This window comes from Somniosus microcephalus, chromosome 25 (genome assembly GCF_052327205.1).
Source record: "Somniosus microcephalus isolate GS21.2 chromosome 25, FLI_Smic_1.0, whole genome shotgun sequence".
NCBI classification, from domain to species: Eukaryota; Metazoa; Chordata; class Chondrichthyes; order Squaliformes; family Somniosidae; genus Somniosus; species Somniosus microcephalus.
Window position 1 is genome coordinate 58,711,474 of NC_141011.1, and position 18,093 is coordinate 58,729,566.

The 18,093-nt window shown below is 42.9% G+C and overlaps 1 protein-coding gene across 2 annotated transcripts in view; it reads left to right on the forward strand.

The window, feature by feature from the left end:
• The window catches only part of LOC147100929 (ATP-dependent RNA helicase DDX19B-like), a 122,357-nt gene that overhangs the window by 80,977 nt on the left and 23,287 nt on the right, over positions 1 to 18,093 (forward strand). For both annotated transcript variants that reach the window (XM_085967545.1, XM_085967543.1), the window contains exons 7-10: positions 292 to 406; positions 10,681 to 10,858; positions 11,318 to 11,555; positions 15,252 to 15,414. In XM_085967545.1, the coding sequence (XP_085823671.1) occupies positions 292 to 406; positions 10,681 to 10,858; positions 11,318 to 11,555; positions 15,252 to 15,414 (694 nt within the window). The remainder of the gene's footprint in view (positions 1 to 291; positions 407 to 10,680; positions 10,859 to 11,317; positions 11,556 to 15,251; positions 15,415 to 18,093) is intronic.

The window sequence follows — 18,093 nt, forward strand, 5'->3', positions numbered from 1 at the left end:
TTTGAGCAACAGGGGAGTCGAGGGTTATGGGGAGCGGGCGGGAAAGTGGCGTTGAGGGCAAGATCAGATCAGATCACCCATGATTATATTGAATGGCGGGGCAGGCTCGAGGGGCCGAATGGCCAACTCCTGCTCCTATATCTTATGTTCTGTTGCTGAACTGGGTCTCTGTAGGCAATTTGAACCCAGTGCTGGGATATACAGATTGTAACTGAGCACTTTGCTATCATAATGTTACATCCGTTTCACCAGGTTATAAATTTATATTGAAATATTGACTTTTTCCTCTAGTGTTTATGCCTTTCTCCAACCTATGAACTGGCTTTGCAGACTGGACAGGTTATTGAACAAATGGGAAAGTGCTGTCCTGATATCAAGCTAGCGTATGCAGTGCGAGGCAACAGACGTGAGTAATATTGTAACATTGATGGATGCCTGTAATTTTAATGAGATTATATATGCAGCCAAGAGAATGTATTGATTACATTCTAATCATTCAACAAGTCTCAGCGATGTTGTAAAAATGAAAGATAAAAAGTACTGGAAGTTATAATTATAGAGATCATTCTTTTGCCGTTAAACCAGATGTATAAACAAATGTTCCCTATCGAATATTCTGAAAGAGCTGCATCTTGATGATAATTCCTTTACATATTTAGCTATTTAATTTGTTTATCCTCTGCTGAAAATATTCCAGAAAATAATGGCTGGGACTGATGATATGGCAATTATCCAATCAGAAGGGATTAGATAAGGTGATAAATTGCTGGAGCAAAGCTTGATTAGTTTATTGTAAGTATAGATGAAATAACCTTGTAACTTCTATACTTATGATTGATAGATATATTTATATCACAAATATGTCAGTGCATGCATATGAGGCAGTTATAAATGCACAACAATCTTTTTTAAGGAACATAAAAAACCCAGTTACTTAAACTTGGCTGCTTCTGAGCTGGAGCTGAAACTGACAAGCACTTTATTATTTGACCAAACAATTAATCCCTGAATGACTTGAACTTGTGTTTATTTAAAGGGACACACAAGTCTTAGAGAGAGAGGCAAAGAGGTTTAAGGAGTTTCAGAGCTTGGGGCCCGGGCAGCTGAAGGCACGGCAGCCAATGGTGGGGTGCAGGAGATCGGGGATGCGCCAGAATTGGAGGAACGCAGAGTTTTCCGAGGGTTGTAGGGCTGGAGGAAGTTAACGAGATAGGGAGGAGCGAGGCCCTGGAGAGATTTGAACATGGAGAATTTTAAATTTGAGGCTTTGCTGGAATGGGAGCCAGTGTAAGTCAGCGAGTACGGGTGATGGGAGAACGGGACTTGATGCAAGTTAGGACACGGGCAGCAGAGTTTTGGATGAGCTCAAGTTTAATGCTTAGTTATATGTTTAGTCCTGGTCAGTATTAAATCTACTAAAAGCAATACTGGATGTAAGCATTTATGCACCAATAACTGGTGGATGAAACTCATCCATGTGCAGTCAGACTCTGGGGGCTGTTGGCCACTATACTGTTTGGCAGCCATCTTCCTGGTTTTGATGTATAAAAGTACTTAAAGACAATCTTTAAAGCATGAGCTTTTGATTGGCACAAAACCTTTTCTATCAAAGCCAGTTTTCAACCCGTCAAAACATTTACTCCTGCTTCCAAAAATAAAATTGATTCCAGTTCCAAGTCTGTCTGACAGTTGACCCTTGCAGCAGTCAGAGAAGGGAAACTTTTTTTCCTAACCAATTTTTCCCCCTCTCCTCGGCACCAGTCGGAGGTATTATCCTTTAATAAAGGATCCCATCAGAGCGGTATAATGTAAGAATGTTCTAGGGACTGCATTAATTCACAATGCACATGGATAGAGTTCAAGAATAGGAAGGGAAACAGTACAATATCGAGTGTGCATTACAGGCCAGCAATCAGTGAAAAAAGATAGGGGAAGGATATGATGGCAGATCAGAGATATGCAAGAACAACCAAACAATAACACTGAACGATTTTAACGATCACAAGATAGACTGGGATAAAAGTAATGTATGCAGTCAAAGTGGGGAATGCTTTTTTTAAATGCATCCAAAACTACCTCCAAGATCAGTATGTTTCTAGTCCAACAAGGGAAGCATTGGTTGATTTAGATCTGAGAAATGAAAGGAGACAAATAACTATATAGAGTAGGATAACAGTTGGGAAATATTAATTACAACATAATTAAGTTTAATGTGAAAATAGAAACGGATAATAAACAATCAAAGCTAAGGGTGCTGGACTGCTATGGGTGTTATTGAAACAGAGAACATTGCTTTTTTTAAGGGAAAAATTGATAAAATATTTTTAGGAGAGTGTGAAACCGGTCTGTGTAAGAGCGCAGGTCAGTGAGATTAGTTTTGGATTGCTCTTGTAAAAAGCTGATGCAGACACGATGGGCTGAATGCCCTCCTATGTAGGAAACTCCTGTGCTGCTTCTCTTTCCTAATCTGAGGGCACTAAAGCCAATGGCGCAGCTCTATTGCTCTCCCAGCTTAGCGCTAACTCAGCACAGACCAAGCATCAAACTTTAGAGCTTTCTGGCCTGTAGGGCTCAGATACTCACTGAATAAACTTTTATCTTATTGCCATATGCACTTTGCCCCATACATCAGCAGGACTCTTCAGGTAGCAGGAGATTTAATTTTAATGTGCATGCTGAGAGGGGGCAGCAGAAGATGGGGAAGCACAGAGGGAAAATCTTAGTGCTGTAATGAGATTTACTGCTGTTTGGAGGGGTTTTTCGGGCAGAGAGTAAGGGTCGGGTGCTGTGAGTTATATGTACAGAATCTGATAGTCTGTGACTCAACTTGTGAAAAGTAATTGAGTTAATGAAATTTTGCCTCTCCCGTCCAGAAAAGATCCCAATTCCATAGGTACAGCAAGCATAAAAGTGTTCTTTGGGCTTCGCTCTATCACACATAAGTTTAAACACCTTTTCTATAAGTGAAGTGCTATGGCTCCCAAATTATTAGCTTCAGGACTGTGAACTCTCCAAAATATTTATCTTGTCAATTTAGTTTGTTAAACGTAATACAGCTTGTACTCAGTATCATTGACAACAAAGTCACATTTTCTGCACTCTAATGATGTTCAGCATTTTCAATCTATTCTAAAAATAGAACTGAGGTGGCTGGATCGTGCAAGTGGAGTACTTTCCTTCTAATCAACGACTGAGTTCCAGGGTTCGCTTTCACTCAGATTTACCTGCTCTAGTTCGGTGAATTTTATTATTGCTTGGCAAAGATGCTGAGACAGAGTCCAGCACGGAAGCGTGGCATTTCATATGGTGAAAGTGGGGAGCTGCAGCGACCGTGACTGGCTTGAATTAGGGCTCCTGTCAGCTGAGTATAGAGAAGCATTGAGGGAAGATTGTTGGAAACCTATAGCCTAAACCATTCTGCTCTCTGCTGGAGGAAAGTGTACAGTGGTGAGGAGCTTGCAACAAAACTACACAAAAATGTCTACACACAAGGCAGATTAAATGTGCAATGTAGCATTCTTTTTACATCTTATATTTTTCATAAATGTTGTAAAATGAGGTTTAAAGATGGTTTATTTAAGAAATTATGACGTCCTTTTAGAATTTGAGTGCCCTATGCATTTTGGCGGTTTTAATACAAAATATATAAAAGCCTTTCATTATTTAAATAATGCTACGAATACCTGAATAGTTGCAGTCTCTGATACACCATACTATTTTTGCTTGTTTTATTCCCTTTTAAGTTCCTCTGTAAACCTGATTGAAAACAAGTAAAATATGGAAAAGATGAATGCTGCTACAGCATATTTTCAATCTATTCTAAAAATAGAGGTGAGGTGTGGGCTTGCTCATGATGCCACACTCATTTGACATATGGGGGAAGGTGGGCTCTTGTCAGAGCGATGGAGACTCGCTTTGGGCTATGCTTAAGCATCTCTTTAGCATCCGGTATGTGACATTGGTAGAGATGCAGAGGCCCAGAGACTGACCACATTGCTGGTGGGGTATGGTGCTTTGGAACAAGGAGACCTAAAGAGAAGAGGAGGGAAGAGAAGACTGATATTGATGGACTTCAGGAAAAGTATTGCAAGGCTGCAATGAAGGCACACTAACCTTTCAGAAATTAAATAATGAATATTTTATGAATTTAAGGTTTTAAAACAATTTTAAAGTGATCCTTTTGAGTGATTCACCTCCATGTATTAAACCTCCATTCAAATTTAGTCAGATCTGAAATCCTCTTCGACAGTAGGCAGTGACAGACTAGCAGTCCTGATGGGTTTAAGTTTGCTGCTGCTCAGTCCAGCTTTTTTTTTATTTGCAGCAATTATTCAATAAGTGTACTATGTTTGAAATGTGTTAGTGTAGTTATGTTAGACAGTTTTAATTGCAGCAGCTATTTATTTCCACATCTCTGGCTTTGACGCTTTATTTGTTTTTATTTGGGGTTGGTACATTGGGGTGTGTCTAGCTAGTAATAAGCACAGTCTTGGAGTAAAATAGTGTTTCTCCCTGTGGTTGATAAAGAAAGTGATAACTTGCGTTTATATCGTGCTTTTCTTCACATCAGGATGCCCCAAAGCGCTTCGCAGTTAATGAAGTACTTTTGAAGTGTAGTCACTGTTGTAATGTTGGGAATCTCAACAGTGAATTTGGACACAGCAAGGTTCCAAAAACAGCATTGAGATAAATGACCAGATAATCTGTCTGTCTACTGCCTGCTATCCAAGAGGATTTCAGACCTGACTAAATTAAATGGAGGGATAAATGTTGGCCAGGACACTGGGAGATCTCCCCCTCTCTTCATATAGTGCCATGGGATCTTTTCTGTCCACCTGAGCGGGCAGATGTGCACTCAGGTTAACGTCTTGTCTGGAAGATTGCACCTCCAACAGTACTTTGGTCGGAGCAATCATAATATGATCGAATTCTTCATTAAGATGGAGAATGAAGTAGTTGACTCAGAGACTAGGGTCCTGAATTTAAATAAAGGAAACTAGGATGGTCTGAGGCGCGAGTTGGGTAGAATTGATTGGGGAATGTCACTCAAAGGGTTGACGGTGGATAGGCAATGGCAAACATTCAAAGACCGCATGGATGAACAAATTCTGTAGTAAATCCCAGTTTGGCATAAAAATAAAACAAAAAAGGTGACTCAGCCGTGGCTAACAAGGGAAATTAGGGATAGCATAAGATCCAAGGAGAGGACATATAAATTGGCCAGAAAAAGCAGTAAACCTGAGGATTGGGAGCAGTTTAGGATTCAACAAGGAGGGCAAAGGGATTAATTAAGAAGGGGAAAATTGAATATGAGAGTAAGCTTGCAAGGAACATAAAAACTGACTGTAAAAGCTTTTATAGATATGTGAAGAGAAAAAGATTGGTGAAGTCAAGCGTAGGTCCCTTGCAGTCAGAATCAGAGGAATTTATAATGGGGAACAAAAATGGCAGACCAATTAAATACATATTTTGGTTCTGTCTTCACAAAGGAGGACACAAATAACCTCCCAGAGATGTCGGGAACATAGGGTCTGATGAAAGGGAGGAACTGATAGAAATCAGTATTTGTAGGGAAATTGTGTTAGGGAAATTGATGGGATTGAAGGCCGATAAATCCCCAGGGCCTGATAATCTACATCCCAGGGTACTTAAGGAAGTGGCCCTAGAAATAGTAGATGCATTGCTGATCATCTTCTAACATTCGATGGAATCTGGAACAGTACCCATGGATTGGAGGGTAGCTAATGTTACCCCACTATTCAAAAAAGGTGGTAGAGAGAAAACGGGGAATTACAGACCGGTAAGCCTGACATCGGTAGTGGGGAAAATGCTAGAATCCATTATAAAAGATGTAATAGCAGACACTTGGAAAACAGTGACAGGATCGGACAAAGTCAACATGGATTTACAAAAGGTAAATCGTGCTTGACTAATCTACTGGAATTTTTTGAGGATGTAACTGGTAAAATAGATCAGGGAGAACCAGTGGATGTGGTGTATTTCAGAAGGCTTTTGATAAGGTCCTGCATAAGAGATTAGCGTGTAAAGTTAAGGCACATGGGATTGGGGGCAAGATATTGACTTGGATAGAGAATTGGTTGGCAGACAGAAAGCAAAGAGTTGGAATAAACGGGTCTTTTTCCGAGTGGCAGGCAGTGACTAGTGGGGCACCGCAGGGATCGGTCCTGGGACCCCAGCTATTCACTATATATATTAATGATCTAGACAAGGGAACTAGATGTAATATCTCCAAATTTGCAGGCGACACAAAGCTGGGTGGGCGTGTGTGCTGTGAGGAGGATGCCGAGAAATTCCAGGATAATTTGGACAGGTTGGGTGATTGGGCAGAAGCATGGCAGATGCAATATAACGTGCATAAATGTGAGGTTATCCACTTTGGTGGCAAAAACAGGAAGGCAGATTATTATCTGAATGGCAATAGATTGGGAGAAGGGGAAGTGCAACGAGACCTGGGTTTCCTTGTGCACCAGTCGCTGAAGGTAAGCATGCAGGTGCAGCAGGCGGTTAAGAAGGCAAATGGTATGTTGGCCTTCGTGGCGAGAGGGTTTGAGTACAGGAACAAGGATGTCTTGCTGCAGTTTTACAGGGCCTTGGTGAGACCACACCTTGAGTATTGTGTGCAGTTTTGGTTGCCTTATCTGAGGAAGGATGTTCTTGCCATGGAAGGAGTTCAGCGAAGATTCACCAGGCTGATACCTGGGATGGCAGGAATGACGTATGAGGAGAGATTGGGACGATTGGGCTTGTACTCGCAGGAGTTTAGAAGAATGAGAGGGGATCTCATTGAAACTTATAAAATTCTAACAGGACTAGACAGACTAGATGCAGGAAGGATGTTCCAGATGGTCGGGGAGTCCAGAACCAGGGGTCACAGTCTAAGGATAAGGGGTAGGCCATTTAGGACAGAAATGAGGAGGAATTTCTTCACCCAGAGAGTGGTGAACCTGTGGAATTCTCTACCACAGCAGGCAGTAGAGGCCAATTCATTAAATATATTCAAGAAGGAGTTGGATATATTTCTTAAGGCTAAAGGGATCAAGGGGTATGGGGAGAAAGCAGGGACCGGGTACTGAAATTGGACGATCAGCCATGATCGCATTGAATAGCGGAGCAGGCTCGAGGGGCCGAATGTCCTACTCCTGCTCCTATCTTCTATGTTTCTATGTTTATTGCGTTGAAGTCTCAGCCTAGATTAGGTGTTGAAGTCTGTGGAATGGGGCTTGAACCTAGGATCTTCTAATTCGGAGGCGAGAGTGCTATCATTGAGCCAAGGCTGACACTGTTTGAATTGTGTGGCAGAAGCATATTCTAAATAGCAATAGTATGCAATTTATTAGCTGAGAAAATTGAAACTCTGTTATACATTACATGCTGTCAGCTACTCAGTATCTATCAGCCAAACATAGATAATAACGTAATGAACTTTTGCAGAATCAGCTCATGAATATCCAGGCAGATGTGGAAAGTTTTAGTATACTGTAAACTTCTGCATTTTTAGCAAAGAAATTGCAAACATAAGCCAAGAAATAATACTTTCCTAATGCAAGGGTGTTGTAGTACTCCAAGCACCTCCCTGGCCAAGATTGCTAAATTAACAAAGACCAGGATCGAACCTGGGATTTTCCTGGCCTCTGCGGTCCAGTACCGCATTACACACTTGAGATCATTTCTCCAGTCTTCCCTGCTAGCGCAGAGTCTCACTAAATGTGACGCTTCTCGGAGATAGGACTATAGCACCATTGTCCCAGTTCTCTTACTAGCTCACTGAGAGGGATGCTCCATACCAGCAGCAGAGACTCGTGAGATTACCTCTCATATTTATTCACTGAACTACTGTTGGAAGAGACAGTAACATTTTTACAAATTGTGACTTTAATCAGGAAAAGATAGCCTCATTTAGGATCCCCAAGCATGTTGTCTAAATTCCCTGTGGTAGGCAGTTATAATAATTAACGGAATAACTCATCAAAAATGTTTTGAATCTTACTCCCATATATTGTTAACGGATGTCTTATCTGCATTTCATATTTTACCTTTTAGCTTCTAAACACCTGCCCAGTAATTGTATTGATATCATTATACTCCTCATTTTTGGCACTATTCAATGATGAGCGGAAATAATCTACTCCCCTCTCTCTTGTGTGCATCCTCTTTCACTCGCACTCGTTGTTCTCTGACTTTTCTTCCTTCTACTGTCCTAAAAGTAGTTACCTAGGTGAGTAGTGTCTTGCCTCCAGACTCCCCAAAGCCTTTCCACCATCTACAATGCACAAATCAGGAGTGATGGAATACTCACCCCTCGCCTGGATGAGTGCAGCTCCAACAACACTCAAGAAGCTCGATACCATCCAGGACATTTTTTTTTTATTTGTTTATGGGATGTGGGCATCACTGGCAAGGCCAGCATTTATTGCCCATCCCTAATTGCCCTTGAGAAGGTGGTGGTGAGCCACTTTCTTGAACCGCTGCAGTCCATAAGAACTTTAAGAAATAGGAGCAGGAGTAGGCCATTCGGCCCCTCGAGCCTACTCCGCCATTCAATAAGATCATGGCTGATCTGATCTTGGCCTCAACTCCATTTTCCTGCCCACTCCCCATAACCCTTGATTCCCCTGTTTTTCAAAAATCTGTCCCTCGCCACCTTGAATATATTCAATGACTCAGCCTACACAGCTCTCTAGGGTAGAGAATTCCAAGATTCACGACCCTCTGAGAGAAGATATTCCTCCTCATCTCCGTTTTTAAATGGACGTCCCTTTATTCTGAAACTATGCCCCCTAGTTCTAGATTCCCCACCATGGGAAACATCCTCCCTGCATCTACCCTGTCAAGCCCCCTCAGAATCTTATATGTTTCAATAAGATCCCCTCTCATTCTTCTAAACTCCAATGAGTATAGGCTCAACCTTTCCTCATATGACAACCTCTTCAACTCAGGAATCAACCTAGTGAACCTTCTCTGAATTGCCTCCAATGCAAGTATATCCGTCCTTAAATAAGGAGACCAAAACTGTACGCAGTACTCCAGGTGTGGTCTCACCAACGCCCTGTACAGTTGTAGCGAGACTTCCCTTCCCTAACCCTTGCAATAAAGGCCAATATATTCCAATAAAGGACAAAGCAGCCCGCTTGATCGGCACCCCATCCACCACCGTAAATATTCACTCCCTCCATCACCAGCGCACCGTGGCTGCAGTGTGTACCATCTACAAGATGCACTGCTGCAACTCGCCAAGCCTTTTTCGACAGCACCTCCCAAGCCCGCGACCTCTACCACCTAGAAGGACAAGGGCAGCAGGCGCATGGGAACACCATCACCTCCAAGCTCCCCTCCAAGTTGCCCACCATCCTGTCTTGGATATATATTACCATTCCTTCATCGTCGCTGGGTCAAAATCCTGGAACTCCCTACCTAACAGCACTGTGGGAGCATTTTCAACACACTGCAGCGGTTCAAGATGGCGGCTCACCACCACCTTCTCGAGGGCAATTAGGGATGAGCAATAAATGCTGACCTAGCCCCACACATGCCCACATCTCATGAACAAATAAAAAAAAGTGCTACAGTACCTCTCTGAAATGGGATGTATGAGCTTCAACTGTGATCGTGGTGGTGAGTTAATTCAACATGGACCCCAATGAGTCCACACGTGCATATTTCCAACAACGTTTAGTGGAAATTTTTACCATCTCTTTACTGGTTAATCTGTGGCTACTGAGGGCAATTGCTGTGCCTTAACTTATGCTATGGCTAGGATCATCTAAATCAACATAGACCAGTGATTAAACCTGGTTTACTGATCTGTATGGCTCGGTGGCACTTCATGACAAGAACAGTACATTTTACACACACATTCAAACTCCTGAAAAGTGTAGAACTATTTCCTACTTAAAGGCCGCATTTTGTATGGGGCAAGCAGGTTGGTACATTCAAATTTCTGTATTATCATGCATCTTTTAATTACAATGTGGGTATGGTAGTGTCGTGGTTATGTTACTGGGCTAGTAATCCAGAGGCTGGACTAATAATCCAGTTGGTGAATTTAAATTCAGTTTTTTTTTTTAAAACCAACTAAATAAATCTGGAATAAGAAGCTGTTATCAGTCAAAGTAACCATGAAGCTGTCGGATTGTCATTTAAAAAAAAAAAACTTGTTCACTAATGTCCTTTAGGGAAAATAAACCTGCTGTCCTTATCCAGTCTGGCCTACAAGTGACTCCAGTTCCACACCAACATGGTTGACTCTTAACTTCCCTCTGAAAGGACCTAGCCAGCCACTCCGTTGTATCAAACCACTATAAACAAGAATGAGACCATCGTCGCCTTCTCAAGGGCAATTAGGGACGGGCAATAAATGCGACCCTTGCCAGCGATGTCCACATTCAAGAAGTCATTAAAATATTTTTGTAGTTCTTAGAATGAATCTGATAGGTGATTATGGATTTAAAATTTGAGACATTAACCACAATTAAGTTTATTTTTAATCTTTGGAAGTAGGCAATACTGAGGTAACTCTTATATTGTATGTTTTCATTATAGTTTTCCTTCAGAAGTATATTGCTGTCCCATCTGAATATAGATGGGTAGTTACTGAACTGAATGCAGTTTACTAATTTGTATATTTTGGATCGTGTAATTGAATATATTTTGTGTTTCCAGTTGAGAAGGGTCAGAGGATTTCAGAACAAATTGTTATTGGCACACCTGGGACAGTTATGGATTGGTGCACAAAGCTGAGATTCATAGATACTAAGAAAATTAAAGTTTTCGTCCTAGATGAAGCTGATGTCATGATTGCAACTCAAGGACACCAAGACCAGAGCATTAGAATTCAGAGGTAGGCTATCAGATTATGGGATTGAAAGCATTTATCTGTGTGGTTTGAGCAGTTTTCCAGGAAAACAAGTGTCATTCGATGAAGAGGGGAAGAGTGGACTTGCAATTACTTCCACTCTGTACTGCCCCGGTAGCCTACTTTAACCTCCACTTCTGAGTGCCTGCTTACTGTGCCAATGCAACTGTTTTAATTCCCATAACAACCTTCTTCATGGCCTTTCTGAATGAGATTGTAAATTAGTGACAAATTATAATGAGTTTATGTTGTAGAATTATGTTCAATAGGAACTGGGTTAAGATTGTCCAAACCACTTTCTTTCATGCATTACAGTTATTGCGATTTTAATTTCCTTAATCATTGCTAGTCCTAAAGGTGAATGTGGTGTTTGAGAATTGGTTGATGCAAATACATAAGTAATGAAATGAGCTGGAGCAGTAATTCTTGCTTTCCCATTTCCAGAATGTTGCCTAAACTCTGTCAGATGCTACTGTTCTCAGCAACATTTGAAGAGTCTGTGTGGAAATTTGCCCAGAAGGTTGTTCCTGACCCTAACATTATCAAGTTGAAGCGAGAGGAAGAAACCTTGGATACAATTAAGCAATATTATGTGCTGTGTAACAACAAGGAAGAGAAATACCAGGCTCTGTGCAACATCTATGGAGCAATTACCATAGCACAGGCCATGATCTTCTGTCATGTGAGTAGTCTGCAGTTCTAATCCTTAAACCTGCTTACCAGTCCTGTCCATAAACATGGTGCGGGCAGCAGTCCTCAAGCCACTTTCTAGTGTTTAGAAGAATGAGAGGTGATCTCACTGAAACTTACAAAATTCTTACAGGGCTTGACAGGGTAGATGCAGGGAGGATGTTTCCCCTGGCTGGGGAGTCTAGAACCAGGGGTCACAGTCTCAGAATAAGGGGTCGGCCATTTAGGACTGAGATGAGGAGAAATTTCTTCACTCAGAGGGTGGTGAATCTTTGGAATTCTCTACCCCAGAGGGCTGTGGAGGCTCAGTCGTTGAATATATTCAAGACAGAGATCGATAGATTTTTGAATATTAAGGGAATCAAGGGATATGGGGATAGTACAGGAAAGTGGAGATAAGAACATAAGAAATAGGAGCAGGAGTCGGCCATTTTGCCCCTCGAGCCTGCTCCATTTAATGAGATCATGGCTGATCTGATCTTGGGCTCAGCTCCATTTCCCTGCCCGCTCCCCATAACCCATCACTCCCTTCTTGTTCAAAAATCTGTCACTCTCCACCTTAAATATATTCAATGAACCAGCCTCCAAAGCTCTCTGGGGCAGAGAATGCCACAGATTTACGACCCTCAGAAGAAATTCCTCCTCATCTCAGTTTTAAATGGGCGACCCCTTATTCTGAAACTATGCCCCCTAGTTCTAGATTCCCCCATGAGAGGAAACATCTTCTCTGCATCTACCTTGTCGAGCCCCCTCAGCATGTTATATGTTTCAATAAGATCCCCTCTCATTCTTCTAAACTCCAGTGAGTATAGGCCCAACCTGCTCAACCTTTCTTCATAAGTCAACCCCTTCATCTCAGGAATCAACCTCGTGAACCTTCTCTGAACTGCCTCCAATGCAAGTATATCCCTCCTTAAATAAGGAGACCAGAACTGTACGCAGTACTCCACGTGTGGTCTCACCAATACCTTGTGTTTCATGCACAAGGACCCCCCCAGGTCCTTCTGTACTGCAGCATTTTGTAATCTCTCTCCATTTAAATAATAATTTGCTTTTTTATTTTTCTTACCAAAGTGGATAACCTCACACTTTCCCACATTATACTCCATCTGCCAACTGTTTGCCCACTCACTTAGTCTGTCTATATTCCTTTGCAGATTCTTTGTGTCCTCTTCACAACTGGCTTCCCCACCTATCTTTGTACCATCAGCAAATTTGGCTACATTACACACGGTCCCTTCATCCAAGTCATTAATATAGATTGTAAATAGTTGAGGCCCCAGCACTGATCCCTGTGGCACCCCACTAGTTACCATTTGCCAGCCGGAAAATGACCCATTTATCCCGACTCTCTGCTTTCTGTTAGTTAGCCAATTCTCTATCCATGCTAATATATTACCCCAACCCGTGAGCTCTTATCTTGTGCAGTAACCCTTTATGTGGCACCTTATCAAATGCCTTCTGGAAATTCAAATACACCACATCCACTGGCTCACCTTTGTCCACCCTGCTCGTTACATCCTCAAAGAACTCCAGCAAATTTGTCAAACATGATTTCCCTTTCATAAAACCATGCTGACTCTGCTTGACTGTATTATGATTTTCTAAATGTCCTGCTACTGCTTCCTTAATAATGGACTCCAGCATTTTCCCAATGACAGATGTTAGGCTAACTGGTCGATAGCTGCCTGCTTTCTGTCTCCCTCCCTTCTTAAATAGGGGCGTTACATTTGCGGTTTTCCAATCTGCTGGGACCTTTCTAGAATCCAGGGAATTTTGGTAGATGGCAACCAATGCATCCACTATCTCTGCAGCCACTTCTTTTAAGACCCTAGGATGCAGGCCATCAGGTCCAGGGGACTTGTCCACCTTTAGTCCCATTATTTTACCGAGTACTTTTTCAATAGTGATAGTTTTAAGTTCCCCCTCCCTATAGCCCCTTGATTATGTGTTATTGGGATGGTTTTAGTGTCTTCTACCGTGAAGACTGATACAAAATATTTGTTCAAAGTCTCCGCCATTTCCCTGTTCCCCATTATTAATTCACCAGTCTCATCCTCTAAGGGACCAACGTTTACTTTAGCTACTCTCTTCCCTTTTAAATACCTGTAGAAGCTCTTACTATCTGTTTTTATATTTCTTGCTAGTTTACTCTAATAAGCCATCTTCTCTCTTTTTTTTAGTCGTCCTTTGCTGGTTTTTAAAAATTTCCCAATCCTCTGGCCTTCCACTAATCTTGGCAACATTGTATGTCTTTGTTTTCAATTTGATACCATCCTTTACTTCCTTAGTTAGCCACGGATGATTCTCCCTTCTCTTAAAGCCTTTCCTTCTCACTGGAATATATTTTTGTTGAGAGTTACGAAATATCTCCTTAAATGTCTGCCATTGCTTATCAACCATCTTACCCTTTAATCTATTTTCCCAGTCCACTTTAGCCAACTCTGCCTTCATACCTTTGTAATTGCCTTTATTTAAGATCAGGACACTGGTTTGAGACCCAACTTTCTCACCCTCCAATTGAATTTGAAATTCAACCATGCTGTGATCACTCTTTCCTAGAGGATCCTTTACTATGAGATCATTTATTAATCCTGTCTAATTACACAGTACCAGATCTAAGATAGCCTGCTCCCTGGTTGGCTCCACAACATATTGTTCTAGGAAACCATCCCGGATACACTCTTATGAACTCTTCCTCGAGGCTACCTTGGCCAATTTGACTTGTCCAATCAATATGAAGATTAAAATCGCCCATGATTATTGCTGTACCTTTCTTACAAGCCTCCATTATTTCTTGATTTATACTCTGTCCAACAGTGTAGCTACTGTTAGGGGGCCTATAGACTACTCCCACCAGTGACTTCTTTCCCTATTATTTCTTATCTCCACCCAAACTGATTCTACATCTTGCTCTTCTGAGACAAGATCATTTCTCACCACTGCACTGACCTCCTCCTTCATTAACAGAGCTACCCCACCTCCTTTTCCTTTCTGTCCATTCTTCCAAAATGTCAAATACCCCGGAATATTCAGTTCCAAGCCTTGGTCACCTTGCAACCACCGTCTCTGTAATGGCTATCGGATCATACCCATTTATATCTATTTGTGCCGTCAACTCATCTATTTTGTTACGAATGCTGCGTGCATTCAGATAAAGAGCTTTTAATTTTGTCTTTTTACTATTTTTCCGTGCTTTGACCCCACTTTCTGATGCACTCTTATTTTTATATGTTCTGTCCCTTCCTGTCACACTCTGGTTACCATTACCCCCATCGCTACCCTGCTCTATTGCCTTCTCCTTGACTTTTTAAATTCCCGCTCACCTGAGCCCTCCCCCCACTATTTAGTTTAAAGCCCTCTCTGCAGCCCTAGTTATTCGATTCGCCAGAACACTAGTGCCAGCATGGTTCAAGTGAAGTCCGTCCCAAAGGAACAGCTCCCTCTTACCCCAGTACTAGTGCCAGTGCCCCATCAATCTAAAATGAGGTAGAAGATCAGCCTACGCCTCCTATTTCTTACGTTCTTATGCTCTTCCTAAACACAGCTAAGGTTTGTAAACCTCACCCGTGCATAGACATTCTAATTACAAGCATCCATTAGCAATATATTATTTTTCTGTCCATAATATTTAAAAGTTTTCTTGATATATGTAAATTGACTATTTAACCTGCTATTTTACTTCCAGACTCGCAAGACTGCAGGTTGGCTGGCAGCAGAATTGTCTAAAGAAGGCCATCAGGTAGCACTGCTGAGTGGAGAGATGATGGTGGAGCAGCGAGCTGCTGTGATCCAGCGTTTCCGGGATGGCAAAGAGAAAGTACTTGTCACAACTAATGTTTGTGCAAGAGGCAAGTTATGAAATGCTGGTCAAACAGAATTTGAGGTCTGGATATTAACAGGGACAGGTTACGTAGGTAGGGGACGGAGTTTTCGACGGGAAACCTGGAAGTCCGAGTTTCCCTGCATGCTGTAGAGTTTTAGGTCCACCGCGTGCGTCTTTTGTCATTGACAGGTTCCCCGCCCGCAAGTCAGCCTGACCGACCGGCTTGGCTTCCAGTCGGGTGGGGAGGACTCCGGAGCAGGCCCAATGAGCAGGTAAGTCCAATCCCCGACCTGGGAGACGGGGGTGTCCGATCAAATCCATGACCCTGGGGGCCATTGTACTGGGGGGGGGAGAGCTTGGGGGCCCGGGGTAGCATTCCTGCTCCATCTGGCTCACAAGCAGTGCTGTGAAGGCGCTGTCCTCTCCTCCCTTCAGTTGTCAGGTTTCCTGAGGCGTGGGAAACCCGGCAGTCGACTGTAAAACCTGCAAAACAGGCTAAATCAGAGGCTGCTAGCCTCATTAAAATATTTTAATTGCCAACCTGCCTCCTGGGAGAGGGTTAGCTCCCCGGCCTTTGTCCCGCCTCCAGTAAACCTGGAAGTAGGTGGGTTGCAGTCGGGGTTCAGATTTTAACATCTGACCCGAATCCAACCCACCTGTTTTTGTGTGATCAAGTTTAGCCCTGCGAGTCCCTAATTAAAAACAGACTTCATTATGCAACTTCCATACACCCAGGTTCTTGGTTCTAGGGAAAACAACAAGTTGAGAATGTACAAGAAAACATGGTCGTGACGTTTTGGTTGTACAGTGCTGCCAGTTGTCTCGTACTCCCACATCGGACTCTAGCTCCAGGAGCTTTGTTTTTCCCAGCTAATACTTCTTTACTACTCATGTTGGCCCTTTCAATTCCACAGCATGCATGCGACGTAAAGGGCGGGTTCCCCACCTGGAAGTTAGCCTCAATGACGGGCTGGCTTCCATTCGTGCGGGGAACATGAGCAGCGAGGCTATAAAAGGCCCCAGAGACTCAGGTAGGCCTCAGAGTGGCGGCGGCGGGAAACGCGAGCAGCGAGGCTATAAAAGGCCCCAGAGACTCAGGTAGGCCTCAGAGCGTACTAATCTCCAATCTCAGAGAGGGAGAGAAGTAAAAAGTAATCGAAGTGTGACGTCACCAGAAAGCAGGTAAGTGATTGGTTGGTGAGTATTTCTCTCTTTTTTAAATTTTAACTCTGTGGTTTATAGCTTCTAAGGTCTCTGTGGTGTAGCGGGGACTGTTGGTAAACCAGGGCCCTTAAATATATCATTTATCTGTAGTGTAATTGGCGGGATTGATTTGTTTAATTTCAATTCATTAAAGGGTAAGTCATGGCAGGACAGCTCAGCCCCGTGGTATGCTCCTCCTGCACTATGTGGGAACTCGGGGACACTTCCTGTGTCCCTGACAACCATGTGTACAGGAAATGTGTCCAGCTGCAGCTATTGGCAGAGACCGCATTGCGGCGCTGGAGCAGCGATTGGATACATACTGGACCATTCGCGAGGCTGAGGACATAGTGAATAGCACGTTTAATCAGTTGGTCACACCGCAGGCAAAGGTTGGACAGGCAGAAAGGGAATGGGTGACCAACAGGCAGTAGTATGCGCAGGCAGGTATGGCAGGGGTCCTCTGTGGCCATCCCCCTCTCAAACAGATATACCGCTTTGAACATAAGAACATAAGAAATAGGAGCAGGAGTAGGCCAATCGGCCCCTCGAGCCTGCTCCGCCATTCAATAAGATCATGGCTGATCTGATCCTAACTGCCAATCTACTATCACAGAACCATCTCCTGAATCTAACAGAATTAGACACACGAAATAGGAGCAGGATCAGGCTACACGGCCCCTGGGCCCGCTCCGCTACCCACAGGGCCATGTCCGATCCGAACCTAGACTCGTCCAAATTCCTGCCCGCTCCCCGTAACCCTTAATTCCCTTTACTTCTAGGAAACTGTCTATTTCTGTTTTAAATTTATGTAATGATGTAGCTTCTACAGCTTTTTGGAGCAGCATATTCCATGGACCTACCACCCTCTGAGTGAAGTAGTTCCTCCTCATCTCAGTTTTGAAAGAGCAGCCCCTTATTCTAAGACTATGCCCTCTAGTTCTAGTTTCACCCATCATCAGGAACATCCTCCCCGCATCCACCCGATCCAACCCCTTCACAATCTTATATGTTTCAATAAGATCGCCTCTCATTCTGAAGAGAACTCCAATGAGTAGAGTCCCAATCTACTCAACCTCTGCTCATATGTCCATCCCCTCATCCCCGGGATTAACCGAGTGAACCTTCTTTGTACTGACTCGAGAGCAAGTATGTCTTTTCTTAAGTATGGACACCAAAACTGTATGCAGTATTCCAGGTGCGGTCTCACCAATACCTTGTACAACTGAAGCAATACTTCCCTATTTTTATATTCTATCCCCCTAGCAATGAAAGCCAACATTCCATTGGCCTTCTTAATCACTTGCTGCACCTGCATACTAACCTTTTGAGTTTCGTGCACCAGGACCCCCAGATCCCTTTGTACTTCAGTACTTTCCAGTTCCTTGCCATTAAGATAATAACTTGCTCTACGTTTTTTCCTGCCAAAGTGCATAACCTCACACTTTCTAGTATTGTATTCCATCTGCCAAATCTCTGCCCACCTAGTTAGCCTGTCTAT